Raw genomic sequence first — 12,928 nt, forward strand, 5'->3', positions numbered from 1 at the left:
GCACCCTACTCCTTGAGCCACAGGCGCCACCCAGAGGCAGAATTTCTTTTGGACACTGGAGCAACTTTGTCTATACTCCTCTCTAACTCTGGTCTTTTATCCCTCAAATCTGTAACTATATAGGGAGTGTCTGGAAAGTTGGTCAACAAATTCCCTTAGCCTTTAAGCTGCAATTGGAGCGACTGGCTGTTCTCTCATACTTTCCTAATCATGCCCGAAAGTCCTGTTCCTCTTTGGGGGAGGGACATATTACCTAAAGTGGGAATAGCCATTTATATGAATATGGGACAACCTATACTCTGCCTTCCCTTATTAGAGACAGAAATTAACCCAAAAGGGTGGCACCTGTGGCTCAAAGGAGTAGGGCAGCAATCCCATATGCCAGAGGTGGCGGGTTCAAACCCAGCCCCAGCCAATAACTGCAAAAACACACAAACAAACAAAAAAACCCCAAAAGTATGGGCTACTTAAAGATAGGTGGGAAGAGCAACATATGCTCAATAAGACCAAATTAAGTTAAAGAAATACCATCATCTAGCTTCCCCAGGTATTCAAAAACAAGGTAAATAGCCAGGTGAAGACTGGCAAATAGATTTCACTCATCTCCTTAAGGTACATGGTAGATACCTGGTATACAATATTTGCTGATATTTGTGGATACTTTTACTAATTAGGTTGAAGTGTTCCCTTGCAAGACAAAAAAGGCACAGAAAGTTGTAAAGGCTTTAGTAAATGAGATTATTCCCAGATTTAGACTCCCTTGGAGTTTACAAAGTAATAATAGGCCTGTCTTCAAAGCACCTGTTACCCAGAGAATGTCTAAAACCCTGGGCATAAAATATCATCTACACTGTTCTTAGAGGCCCCAATCCTCTGGAAAGTAGAAAAAATGAACTATAAAAATCAAAGGACAGTTACAAAAACTAACTCAAGAGGCTCATCTCCCTTGGACTAAATTACTTTCCATTGTTCTCCTTGATATAAGCAATTTACCTCAGAAGCTTGGTTGTAGCCTATTTGAGTTATTATATATTATATGGAAGGCCCTTTGAACTAACAATTTAGTTTTCTCTCCTAGAGATCTAGTTATAATCAAAACTCTTCCCTCCAATTCACCTTCTTTGACTCCGAGTTGGGAGGGTCCCTTTTCTGTTATCTTGTATTCTTTGACAACTGTTAAAGTTATAGGAATAGATTCTTCAATACATCATTCATGAGGAAAATCCTAAAACATACCACCTCCTAAAGAAATGGACCGTGAACAGAATCGACCACAGTCCACCTATACTTGTAAGCCTAAAAAAAAAACTGAAGTTATTATTTAGAAGACAGCAAGGATGGGCAGCGCCTGTGGCTCAGTGAGTAGGGTGCTGGTGCCCGAGCCAGCTCTACTTTCCCATTATTTCGGGGTGCAGTGCTGCCAGTATGAAACAGCCCTTCAGGGCATGCACACATCTTCTGGGGCTGGGAGTGGCCCTGGTGCAGGGTTCTCCCCTCCAGGGCTCAATGGGAGGACCCTCCAATTTCCTAGACCTGGTCAATTTTAGGTAAATTTCCTAGGCCTCTAACACCCAGGCGTTGCCCAGAGGAAAGGACAGTATAACCATTCATTTGTCAATACGTTCACTAACCTTGTTCCAAGGGAAGGGACTGTATCCATTTATGTGTCAGGATGTCTATATCTATATCTATATCTATCTCTCCCTAGACAAATAAGGAGAGGAGATTTTTTTCCAACTTAGGTTTTTCCCTCTGCTAAAAGCTCAGGTGCTTTTTCTGTATTCTTTTTTATAAAATAAATCCTGTCTTACCACTGCGCTGTGGTCCATGGATTCATTCTTTGAATCTCTGAGACCAAGGACCTACTGAAGAAGAAATTCCAGTAACAAGGGGACAGAAGAAATGAAAGTGTTCCCAAGGGGGTGGTGCCTGTGGCTCAAGGAGTAGGGCATTGGCTCCCTGTACTGGGGATGGCGGGTTTAAGCCCACCCTGGCCAAGACTGCAAAAAAAAAAAAAAAAAAAGAAAAGAAAAAAAAGAAAAGTGTCCCCAAGGAATTGACATCTGAACTGGAATATAAAATAACAACCCTACACAAAGGCCCTGTGGGCAGGAGCTGGCAAAGCAAGTATAAGACAGGAAGGAACTGGCCAGAGCTTAGCATCTTATTTATCTGAGTAGTTGTATGAGATGATTTTAAATTGTATCTCTCTGCCAGTAGAGTTGAATTTTTTTCTTCTTATTGGACATTTCCCTCTGTGTGTCTATGTTTAAATTGAGATATCGGCCTTTTTCATGTTCTCCACACATTAAGAATCTCAAGCTCCAAGTAAGATGGTCCTGTGGCTTTGTAGAGTGGGAGAATCCAGGGCACCAGGCAAACATTCCACACCACCTCCCAGTTCACCTCTTTCCACATGTTCCCTTCCTGCCTACAGGTCTCCACTCAAATGACACCTCCTTAGCCAATCTCCTTCACACAACTCACCCACTTATTTTATTTTCTTCATATATGACTGCAAGTTCCCCCCTCCCCCAAATTGTTAAGAAAAAATAACAGTATAAAGCAAATCTATTAGTGGGGTGTGATGGCTCACAGCTATAATCCTAGAACTCTGAGAGACTGAGGTGGGAGGATCACGTGAGCTCAGGAGTTGGAGACCAGCCTGAGCAAGAGTAAGATCCCATCTCTACTCAAAGTAGAAAAATTAGCCAAGTGTTATGGTGGGTGCCTATAGTCCCTCCCAAGGAGCTGGGACAATAGGTGCACATCTGGCTCTGTCCTATATTTTTGTTGTTGTTGTTTTGTTTTTCTAGACAGGGTCCCTTTGTTGCCCAGGCTACAGTGCTGTGACTAGGTCATAGCTCACTGCAACCTTGAAGTCTTTGGCTCAGATGCTCTTCCCACTTTAACCTCTCAAGTAGGGATTACAGATCTGAGCCAACGAGCCTAGCCAAAACTGTATTCTTTTAAAAAATGGACTTTATTTTTTAATAGCAATTCAAGGTTCACACACACACACACACAAACTGAACAGAAAGTGTTAGTTCCAATGTACTCCCTGATCCCACACATATGTAATTTCCCCTACTATCAACATTTGCAGCAGAGTGGTCCATTTGTCACAATTGATGAAGTTAAATTGATACTTCATTATCACTCACAGTTCACAGTTAACATTAGGGCTTTCTTTCTTTCTTTTTTTTTTTTGGAGACAGAGTCTCACTTTGTCACCATTGGTAGAGTACTGTGGCATCACAGCTCACAGCAACCTTTGACTCTTGGGCTCAAGCAATTCTCTTGCCTCAGTCTCCTGAGTAGCTGGGACTACAGGCATCTGCCACAATACCCGGCTATTTTTACAGACAAGGTCTTGCTCTTGCTTAGGCTGATCTCAAATGTGTGAGCTCAAGCAATTCACCTGCCTTGCCCTTCCAGAGTGGTAGGATTATAGACATGAGCCACTGTGCCAGGCCCAGGATCTTGCTCTTGCTCAGGTTGGTCTTGAACTCCTGAGCTCAGACAGTCCACCTGTCTCAGCTCCCAGAGTGCTAGGATTATAGGAATGAGTTGCCGTACCTGGCAGAAGAAAGGATTTACTGCAAAAGAGCCACTCAACTGGGAGGTAAGAGGAATGGACTGCCTCCAATCTGCCTCCCTGAACAGTAGTGTTAGGAGTTTTTCTGGAGGTGAGATGAATAATGCATAAGGGGAGTGAGCATCATTACTTGTTTGGGATGGAGTGCAGTGTACACAATCATAGTGAGAAATCAAACCATTACATGTATCCCATGATTTAAAAATGGTGGATAAGTCCCTTCCAGGCTGAGGATTTTTAGTGGTATAATGAGCTGGGGGTTAATAATGTCATTCTTTCCTTGTGCATAGGCAGGATGGCAGGAAGTGGGTTGTTCAGCAGGGCCTTGGGCACAGTCTGTGGTGGAGTATCACTTATCTTGTCTTCTCTGGACAAACAGGTGGTATAAAGCTTTGTAGTCGTCTCATGGTTGCAAAGGAGGCATCCACCATTTCTGGGAAATAAATTCAAAAGAGAATGCATCAGTGCAACAGAAAGTTACAAAATTCTGGCCAGCAAATCTTACTTGTCAGGGACCTTGAAATGTAAGAGAAGTACAAAGAAAAAAAACTATAAAAAGACATTTTCTTGCTTATGGAGCCAGTCATAGGCTCATTCTTTGTGTTGTACATAATACAGGGTTTTTTTTGAGACAGAGTTTCACTTGTCGCCCTTGGAAGAGTGCTGTGGCATCATAGCTCACAGCTCACAGCAACCTCCAAATCCTGGACCTAGGTGATTCTCTTGCCTCAGCCTCCCAAGTAGCTGGGACTACAAGTGCCTGCCACAATACCTGGCTATATATTTTTTGTTGTTGCAGTTTGGCTGGGGCCAGGTTTGAACCCACCACCCTCAGTATATGGGGTCAGCACCCTACTCACTAAGCCACAGGCACCACCCCAAATTACAGGTTTTGATAAATGTATGACATATATCCACCATTATACCAGTATAGTATCATAGAGAATAGCTTCATTGCTCAAAAACTCCTTTGTACTCTGCCCTTGAATTCCACCCCCCCCCCTTTTAAAATCCCTGGCAACCACTGATCCTTTTACTGTGTCTGTAGTTCAGTCTTTTATAGAATGTCATATAAGTGGAATAATGCAGTATGCTGGCTTTAAGATTGACTTTTTCCACTTAGCATACGCATTTAAGTTTCCCCATGTCTTCTTATGGCTTGCTAGCCCATTTCTTTTTAATACTAAATAATTAATTTAATACTGAATAATCTATTGATTGGATATACCACAGTTTATGTATCCATTTATCTACTGAAGGACATCTTAGTTGCTTATGGCAGTTGTTACTTAAGCTGCTATAAACATAAACATCCATTTTATGTAGTTGTGTGTATCATTTTAACTCTTTGGGTAAATACCACAGAGTATAATTTGTGGATAGCATGAGAAGAGTATGTTTAGTTTTGTAAGAAACTGCCAAGCTGTCTTCCAAAGTAACTGTGCCATCTTCCATTCCAACTAACAAGAATGATCGCTCCTTTTGCTCTACGTCCTTCACTCGCAGTATTTGATATTGTTAGTGTTTTGGATTTTGGCTATTCTAATAGTCATATAGTGGTATCTCATTGCTGTTTGGGGCTATAGTCTTTAAAAATGCCAATGGCGTGACAAGAAAACCTGAGGGACTGGTCTAGATTAGAAGACATGCAATGGAGGTGACAACTAGATGCAAGCGTGATCCTGGACTGCATCCTGTTCAGGGGTCAAAAGCAGTACAGAAGACGTTGTTGGGTCAGTTGACAAAATCAGAACAGGGAATGCAGGTTAAAGTGTTACGTTAATATTAGTTTTCCGAATTTGGATATTGTCCACAATTTCATTCTTAGGACACATATACTAAAAGAGTAAGGGCAAGTGGCCTGATGTATGCAACTTATCTCAAGTGATTTAGAAGAAAACATAAAGACACAGGTAAGGGAAAGGTGTCATACCTGAGCAATTTGTGAACCATGATGAAGGGTATTTAGGAGTTTATTGTACTATCTTTGAAACTTTCCTGTAAATTATTTCAAAATAAAACGTTTTCAGTAATTTTTTAAAAGTGACGTATTTAACATTCCATTCATATAGTTTGATGCACGCGCTCAAGTTTCTCAAGCATATTTGAAGAATGGAGTTGCAGATTCTTAAGGGGTGTGCGTCTTCAATTTGACTGGCTACATAGTTTACAAAACGCCACTAACATCCTTATTAATTTTATTATGCATTATCTTTCTCACGAAAATCTAAGATTCATGGCTGTGATATTCAGTGTAGTTTGTGGACCCGCAGCATTAGCCTCATCAGGGCGCTGGTTAGAAATGCAGTCCTCAGACTTCCATCCCAGACTTACTGAATCAGAAACTCAGGGTGTGGGGGCCGGGGTTCAGAATCGGCGTTTCCACACATTCTCTAACTTACTATAAAGTTTAAGTGTCGCTAATTTACGATCTATTAGAGCCGCATCTGGCTTGCGGACCGCAGTCTCCGAGAGAATGAACAGCAGAGTCCGAAACACGAGTTAACTGTGCAGGAACCAGCGGACAGCACGCCTTCCCCCAAGCACCCTTTCCGCGCTGGCAGCTGGAGCCCTGATGCCCCCACAAGGTGGGGAGGAGCGGCCGGACGGGGCGGGCCGGAGGCTGGCGTCCCCGCCTCCCAAGTTTTCGGCCCGCCGCGTCGCGCCGTCCTCTTCCTTCCTTTCCTTCTAACTCTCTTTTTTCCTTCTTTCCTTCCTTCCGCCGGGCGCTATGGAGCCAGGGCGCCGGGCGGCCGCGGCGCTGCTGGCGCTGCTGTGCGCTGGTTGTGCGCTGCGCGCCGGGCGCGCCCAGTACGAGCGCTACAGCTTCCGCAGCTTCCCGCGGGACGAGCTGATGCCACTCGAGTCGGCCTACCGGCACGCGTTGGACCAGTACAGTGGCGAGCACTGGGTCGAGAGCGTGGGCTACCTGGAGATCAGCCTGCGGCTGCACCGCCTGCTGCGCGACAGCGAGGCCTTCTGCCACCGCAACTGCAGCGCGGCGCCCCTGCCCGAGCCCGCCTCCCGCTTCGCCGGCTATCCGGAGTTGCGCCTCTTTGGGGGCCTGCTACGCCGCGCGCACTGCCTCAAGCGCTGCAAGCAGGGCCTGCCAGCCTTCCGCCAGTCCCAGCCTAGCCGCGACGTGCTGGCGGAGTTCCAGCGCCGCGAGCCTTACAAATTCCTGCAGTTCGCCTACTTCAAGGCAAGTACACCCCGCCCCACGGCCCGTCCCCGCCCCCGCCTTAGGTCCCGCCCCCACACCCGAGCCCCGCCCCTCCGTCCTGGGCTTGGATCCACCTCTCCTCCTTGACCCGACTGTCTTCCACCCAGCCCTGCCAAAGGTCTCCTCCAAGTACTTTTTCTCCTTCTTCACCTTAGGTAGAGATGAAAATGACATTTTAAAATTTTATTTATTTATTTTCTTGGTAGAGACAGAGTCTCACTTTATCACCCTCAGTAGAGTGCCATGGTGTCACACAGCTCACAGCAACCTCAAACTCTTGGCTTTAAGCGACTCTCTTGCCTCAGTCTCCCGAGTAGCAGGGACTACAGGTGCCCACCACAACGCCCGGCTATTTTTTCTGTTGCAGTTTGGCCGGGTCAGGGTTTGAACCCGCTACCCTTGGTATATAGGGCCAGTGCCCTACTCACTGAGCCACAGGTGCCGCCCGAAAATGACTTTTTTAAAAAAGACAGTCTCACTTTGTTGCCCTGGCTAGAGTGCTGTGACATCAGCCTAGCTCACAGCAACCTCAAACTCCTGGGTTCAGGCGATCCTCCTGCCTCAGCCTCCCAAGTAGCTGGACTACCACTGCCCGCCACATCGTCTGGCTAATTTTTGTTCTGTGTTTAGTAGAGAAGGGTCTCCAACTCCTGAGCTCAAGGGATCCTCCTGCTCACTCACAGAGTGCCAGGATTACAGATGTGAGCTACCCCCCCCACACCAAAAATGCTTTTCTTAAAGGTTGTTCTAAGGTAGAGAATACTTATGTAGAACACAGCACAGTGCCTGGTAAATATTACTCATTATTCGAGGGCAGACTCCTCTTCTCTGTAAATACTATTAAAATCGCCTTTTCCCAAGTGAGTTGTGATTTGTGATAATAGCAGGAGAGGACCCAAGGAGCCAAGTAGTCTCTTTTGAAGAGCAGAAATGGAGGCCAGGGAAGGACAGGGGCTCCTTTTGAGGCTACATCCCTGCTTAGAGGAGAAGAACTTGTGCCTCATGAGTCACCGGGGTTGGCCCCCTCTGCTGTCTCTCTCTTTCATCTGGAATTTAACACAGTTCACTGCCTCCTTTTTATGGCTGCTTAAATGCTCTCTGTGATTGCCAGCTAAAAATAGCCACAAATTGCAGTTCTCCATCCTGTAAGTCCTTACTGTGGAGACCCACAAGTTTTAAGAATGGGTTGAACCTCACTGGACAAAGGCTGTAGCTTGGTGGGTCTTCACAGGGTTTGACTAAGAAAAAGCCTTTGCAAAGCCCAGTTTCTACTTTCTCTGGTTGAAAAAGATTTTAAAAGGAATATAGTTCTATTTATTTTATAGTGACTGCAAAAATATTAGTCATTACTACTGGTATATCCCACGCTCTTGGGGTAAACTTTTGCTTTGTTTTTTAACTTTATTTTGAGTCTCTGGACTGCAAGATCAGGTTTTCATATTTCCATTGACACAGAACCACATGCAGATTGCATTCATACTTACTTTATTGAGCAATAAAATAACATAAAACACTCAAAAGGAGAAAAGCTGAGTGATTCCTATGCTTAGATACAGTTTTATTTAAATTCTCAGGTTCTTTTTTTGTTTTGCAGTTTTGGGGCCGGGGCTGGGTTTGAACCCACCACCTCCAGCATATGGGGCCGGCACCCTACTCCTTTGAGCCACAGGCACTGCCCTTAAATTATCGATTGTATGAGTCTTTGTCCTGGCAATAAAAAAAGAAACCGTTTTAAAATAGAACCAGGGGATGAGATTAATAAAATTCTAGAATGTTAAAAATGATGGCTTGCTAATATAAGCACTGTTTTTAAAGCTAAAAATGACTCGCCGAGCATGGTGGCTCACGCCTGTAATCCTAGCACTCTGAGAGGCCTAGGTGGGTGGATTGCTTGAGTTCACGAGTTTGAGACTAGTCTGAGCAAAAATGAGATCCCCGTCGCTACTAAAAGTAGAAAAACTGAGGCAAGAGGATAGCTTGAGCCCAAGTTGGAGGTTGCTGTGAGCTCTTACGCCACAGCACTCTACCCAGAGCAACAATTTGAGACTCTGTCTCAAAAAAAAAGCTAAAAATGACTTGTCTAATTCTTTATTGTATAGCTTTTGGCACATATAATCTGAACAAAATTTAAGTCACATACTCAAGGGGAGAACATTTTACTTTTAAACCTGGAAAATACCAGAAAAAATACCAGAAAAATTACAAGCTCTGATTTTTTCCAACATACAGACGAATTTGAACAAGTGATACAGGGAAAAGGGGAAGAATATTTTATTCAGTGTGATCACAAGGCATGTGTTTTCTCCATCATGGCAGTCGCAAGAGGTTAAGATGTTCATAGCTTCTCTTCAAAAGCCTTTGTAGGGTGGGACTGCAAACTAATACTGCCTCTTTGGAAAGAAGTATGAAGAATCTTCAAAGAACTCAAAATAGACCTTCCATTTAATGCTGCAATCCCATTACTAGGTATCTACCCAGAAGAAAAGAAAATCATTTTATCATGAAGACATTTGCACTAGATTGTTTATTGAAGCTCAGTTTACAATCGCCAAGAAGTTGAATGAACCCAAGTGCCCATCAACCAATGAATGGATTAAGAAACTGTGGTATATGTATACCATGGAATACTATTCAGCCATAAAAAGATGAAGACTTTACATCTTCTCTATTGATATGGTATATGTATACCATGGAATACTATTCAGCCATAAAAAGATGAAGATTTTACATCTTCTCTATTAACCCAGATAGAATTGGAGAACATTCTCTTTAGTAAAGTATCACAAGAATGGAAAAGCAAGCAACAAAAAAAAAATGGAAAAGCAAGTATGTATTCAATATTAATATGAAACCAGTAGAACTAATACATGCCCACACAAGGGAAAAACTCAATTTAATTCAAGATGGGTGGGGAGATTGGTGTGCTCCCACCTAATGGGCACCATGTAAGGGTATATGGCACACTTGCAGGGTGAGAGGCACGACTACAACAGAGACCTTACCTAATAAATGCAAACATCATAACCTAATCATTTGTACCCTCATATTAATCTGAAAATTTTTTTAAAAAGCCTTTATAGGTCTTGTGACAACTACTTACTTAAAAGTCAATAAAATGCTGTCTTTCTTGGTATTTTGAGATCTTTTACAGAGGAGGAAAAACTTAAGTATTTTATTAATAAGCATGAATGTTCCCTTAATTGTTTCAACTGAAGATATCACGGAAAAAGTGATTTTGGGTGAATTTATTATATCATTTCTTCTTTTCTCAGTGATGTTTACATTTTTACACTCTCTTTATGGGAAGGAGAAAATGGTGACAGGCTGTTATGTCCTACCTGGTATCTGAAGGCTGGAGATTGATACTGGAGGTAGTGATGCGGTAGAAGGGTTTGGGGGAATATTATTGTGTAGTTCCGATTCTCAGGTCTCCATTTCAGTGATGAAGGATAAAGGCCTAAGTTGAACATGGGAATAGGAATGGTGGTTTCTGGCTGTCCGAGTGAGGCAAGGAGGCTTGGGTATGTGATCTTGCAGAAAAGGGCCACGTTACTGCTATGTAGGTCTCAAGGTCGCCGTAGGTTTCTTATCACCAGCCTACTTTAGGTCCATGTCATTAGCTATAGGTTCTCTCCAGGGCTGCCATCCTCATGAATTTTGCTTGACTTTTCCATAGACCACACAAAAAGTGGGCCCCAGCACTTCAGCAAGTCCTCAGTGACTATTTTAGTCTGAGCTGGGCAGAACAGGCTGGCTCATAGGCACTCAATCCAGGCTTTTTCTAGATGTGGGCTCTGATCTTCCCCAAGCCACAGTGCCTGTTGCCACATCAAGGCTGAGATAGGGTAGCTCCTTTGGCGGGTAGCTGGGGTCTCATGCAGATGACTGTGCCCTAGTTGCCCATGGCAGGGTGGGTGCTCTCACCCACCTTCACAACCTGCCTGGAGTCTGTCAGAGGCTTAGCAGTCAAGATGTGTCTCCATGTTCCAGCTCCAGAGCTTAAGTTGAAGTAAATAAAATCACTCTTTTATTCTTTTCTTTTCAGGAAATAGTCCTATTTTGTAAAACTCAGGTGCCAAGTTAAAGGCTTTAAAAATCCTACTCTGGGCCCCTTTCTAAGTTGCTCTTCTGAGAAACAGAGATTCTCATTTCATTAACAAATGCTTTAAAAGGCGGCATTCATACCCTTTCCCTTCTAGCTGCAGACTAGCCTTTTTCTGGCCAAGGGTGTGGAGCTTTCTATGGAGCTCTTTCTAAGCAGTCTTGCTTCAGGCCACTCATTGGCATTCCCTAAACATCACTGTAACATCTGAGAGTCTGCTCTCACCACCACTCACCATGTCTCCAATGTAGCCACTGCCATTGTCTCAAAATGACTTCACGTCTGAAGCACTTTGGTGCAGATATGTGCAGTTCTATGATTCTCAGAAAACCAGGTGTATTTCCCTGGCTTACCCGTTTGTTTTGTCTCTCCAAACCGAATTCCCCAGTTCCTGCCTCTGAGTGTCCAGCTGGATGTGCCTACCCTTCCCCTAACAGGGGGCACCATGATTCCCCCTATGGCTACTGGTCATGGGTCCATGCAGGGAGGCATCCATGTCGCTACCTGCCTGTCCTCTCGAGGTCCTCCCACAATAGTCCTCTTCTCCCTGAGGACTTTTGCCTTTCTAGGCACTGTGAACCAGAGTGCTAGCCCTGAAGGTCCAGGGCCCAGAGACCTTGCTCTTCCTTCAGATCCCAAGGGCAACTTTCTTCTAGCCTGTGAGATTCCCTCCTTCTTCTTCTAAGGCCAGTCACTTCTTCCTGCAGCTCCCTCCCTATTTTTCTGCTTTCCTCAAATCTGTCAAGTGTTTTCAAGAGCACCAGCTTTTGTCAAATGGGTAAGTGCTTCATTCTAACCAGGCAAAAAAACTCAGACAACAGGGCGGCGCCTGTGGCTCAAAGGAATAGGGTGCTGCCCCATATGCTGGAGGAGGTGGGTTCAAACTCAGCCCTGGCCAAAAACTGCAAACAAACAAACAAACACAAAAAACTCAGACAACAAAACTACTTTCCCTGAGACAACAAAACTCAGAATCAGCTGGCCACTCTTTCTCTGAGGAGAAGAGAAGGGAGGAAAATATGAATTAATTTGATGAAAATAGCATGTGGTCATAATATCGTGATGTTCGAATCACAGATACTTATTGGGTCCTGCCTTGTCCCAAGGACTGTGCCAGGTACCAGGAATGTAGGCACGAATGACACTCAGCTGGGTCCTCCAAGGAGCACAGTCTGATGGAGAGGATAGACACATTAGCTGAGATTAGGTGTAAAAAGCAGGAAAATGTAACCCAGGGGTAACATAAAAGAGAAGATCTTAATTGAAGTTACTGGGAGGTAATGAGAACTTACTAGGATAGTCCGTGAAAGTTGAGGTTACTTTTTCCTGGTTTTTGTTGTTGTTGTTGTTACAATCCCCTAGAAACAATGCCTGCATATAGAAGGCTTACCACAAATATTTGCTGAGTAGATGAGTAAGTGAGGAGGAGGTGGTGGGTCATCGAGAATGTACGTGGAGGGTTCTGTGAGAAATTCAGGAAAACATTTAATAGAGTTAGCAAAGTTCGGGCTGAAAAGATATAAAGCCATAAGGGGTATTTTAAAATTTTTTTTTGGAGATAGAGTCTCACTCTGTCACCTGGGCTAGAGTGCAGTGCCATCAGTCATAGCTCACAGTAACCTGAAACTCCTGGGCTCAAGGGATCCTCCTGCCTCAGCCTCCCACGTAGCTTGCACCACCATGCCCAGATAACTTTTTTGTATGTTTTATAGATAGAGGGTCTCACTCTTGCTCAGGCTGCTCTCAAACTCCTGGCCTCAAGCAAACCTCCCTCCTTGGGCTCTCAGAGAGAAAGATTATCGGCATGAACCACTGTGCCCAGCCTCATATTAGGTTATTTGAGGACAGTGTCATAAAGTGATTATTAACAGAGGTGTGCTCCTTGTGCTACTGGAGTACCCTTGGGCTAGTGACAGCATGCCTAGGCCAAAAGAGGCCAAATAGCAGTTATTGGAACCTGAAAAGGGGGAGATGAGAAGTGGACAGAGTTACCCTGGGAGGAGCT

At 44.2% G+C, this 12,928-nt stretch overlaps 1 protein-coding gene across 1 annotated transcript in view; it reads left to right on the forward strand.

Annotated features, from left to right (window-relative positions):
• The first annotated feature begins 6,224 nt into the window (after positions 1-6,224).
• CRTAP (cartilage associated protein) overlaps positions 6,225-12,928 on the forward strand; it is a 27,475-nt gene continuing 20,771 nt past the window's right edge. The window contains exon 1 of the mRNA XM_023513137.1: positions 6,225-6,800. Coding sequence (XP_023368905.1) covers positions 6,330-6,800 — 471 coding nt within the window. The 5' untranslated portion in view covers positions 6,225-6,329. The remainder of the gene's footprint in view (positions 6,801-12,928) is intronic.

Source organism: Otolemur garnettii, unplaced genomic scaffold, assembly GCF_000181295.1.
Source record: "Otolemur garnettii isolate 467f Iridium unplaced genomic scaffold, OtoGar3 scaffold00002, whole genome shotgun sequence".
NCBI classification, from domain to species: Eukaryota; Metazoa; Chordata; class Mammalia; order Primates; family Galagidae; genus Otolemur; species Otolemur garnettii.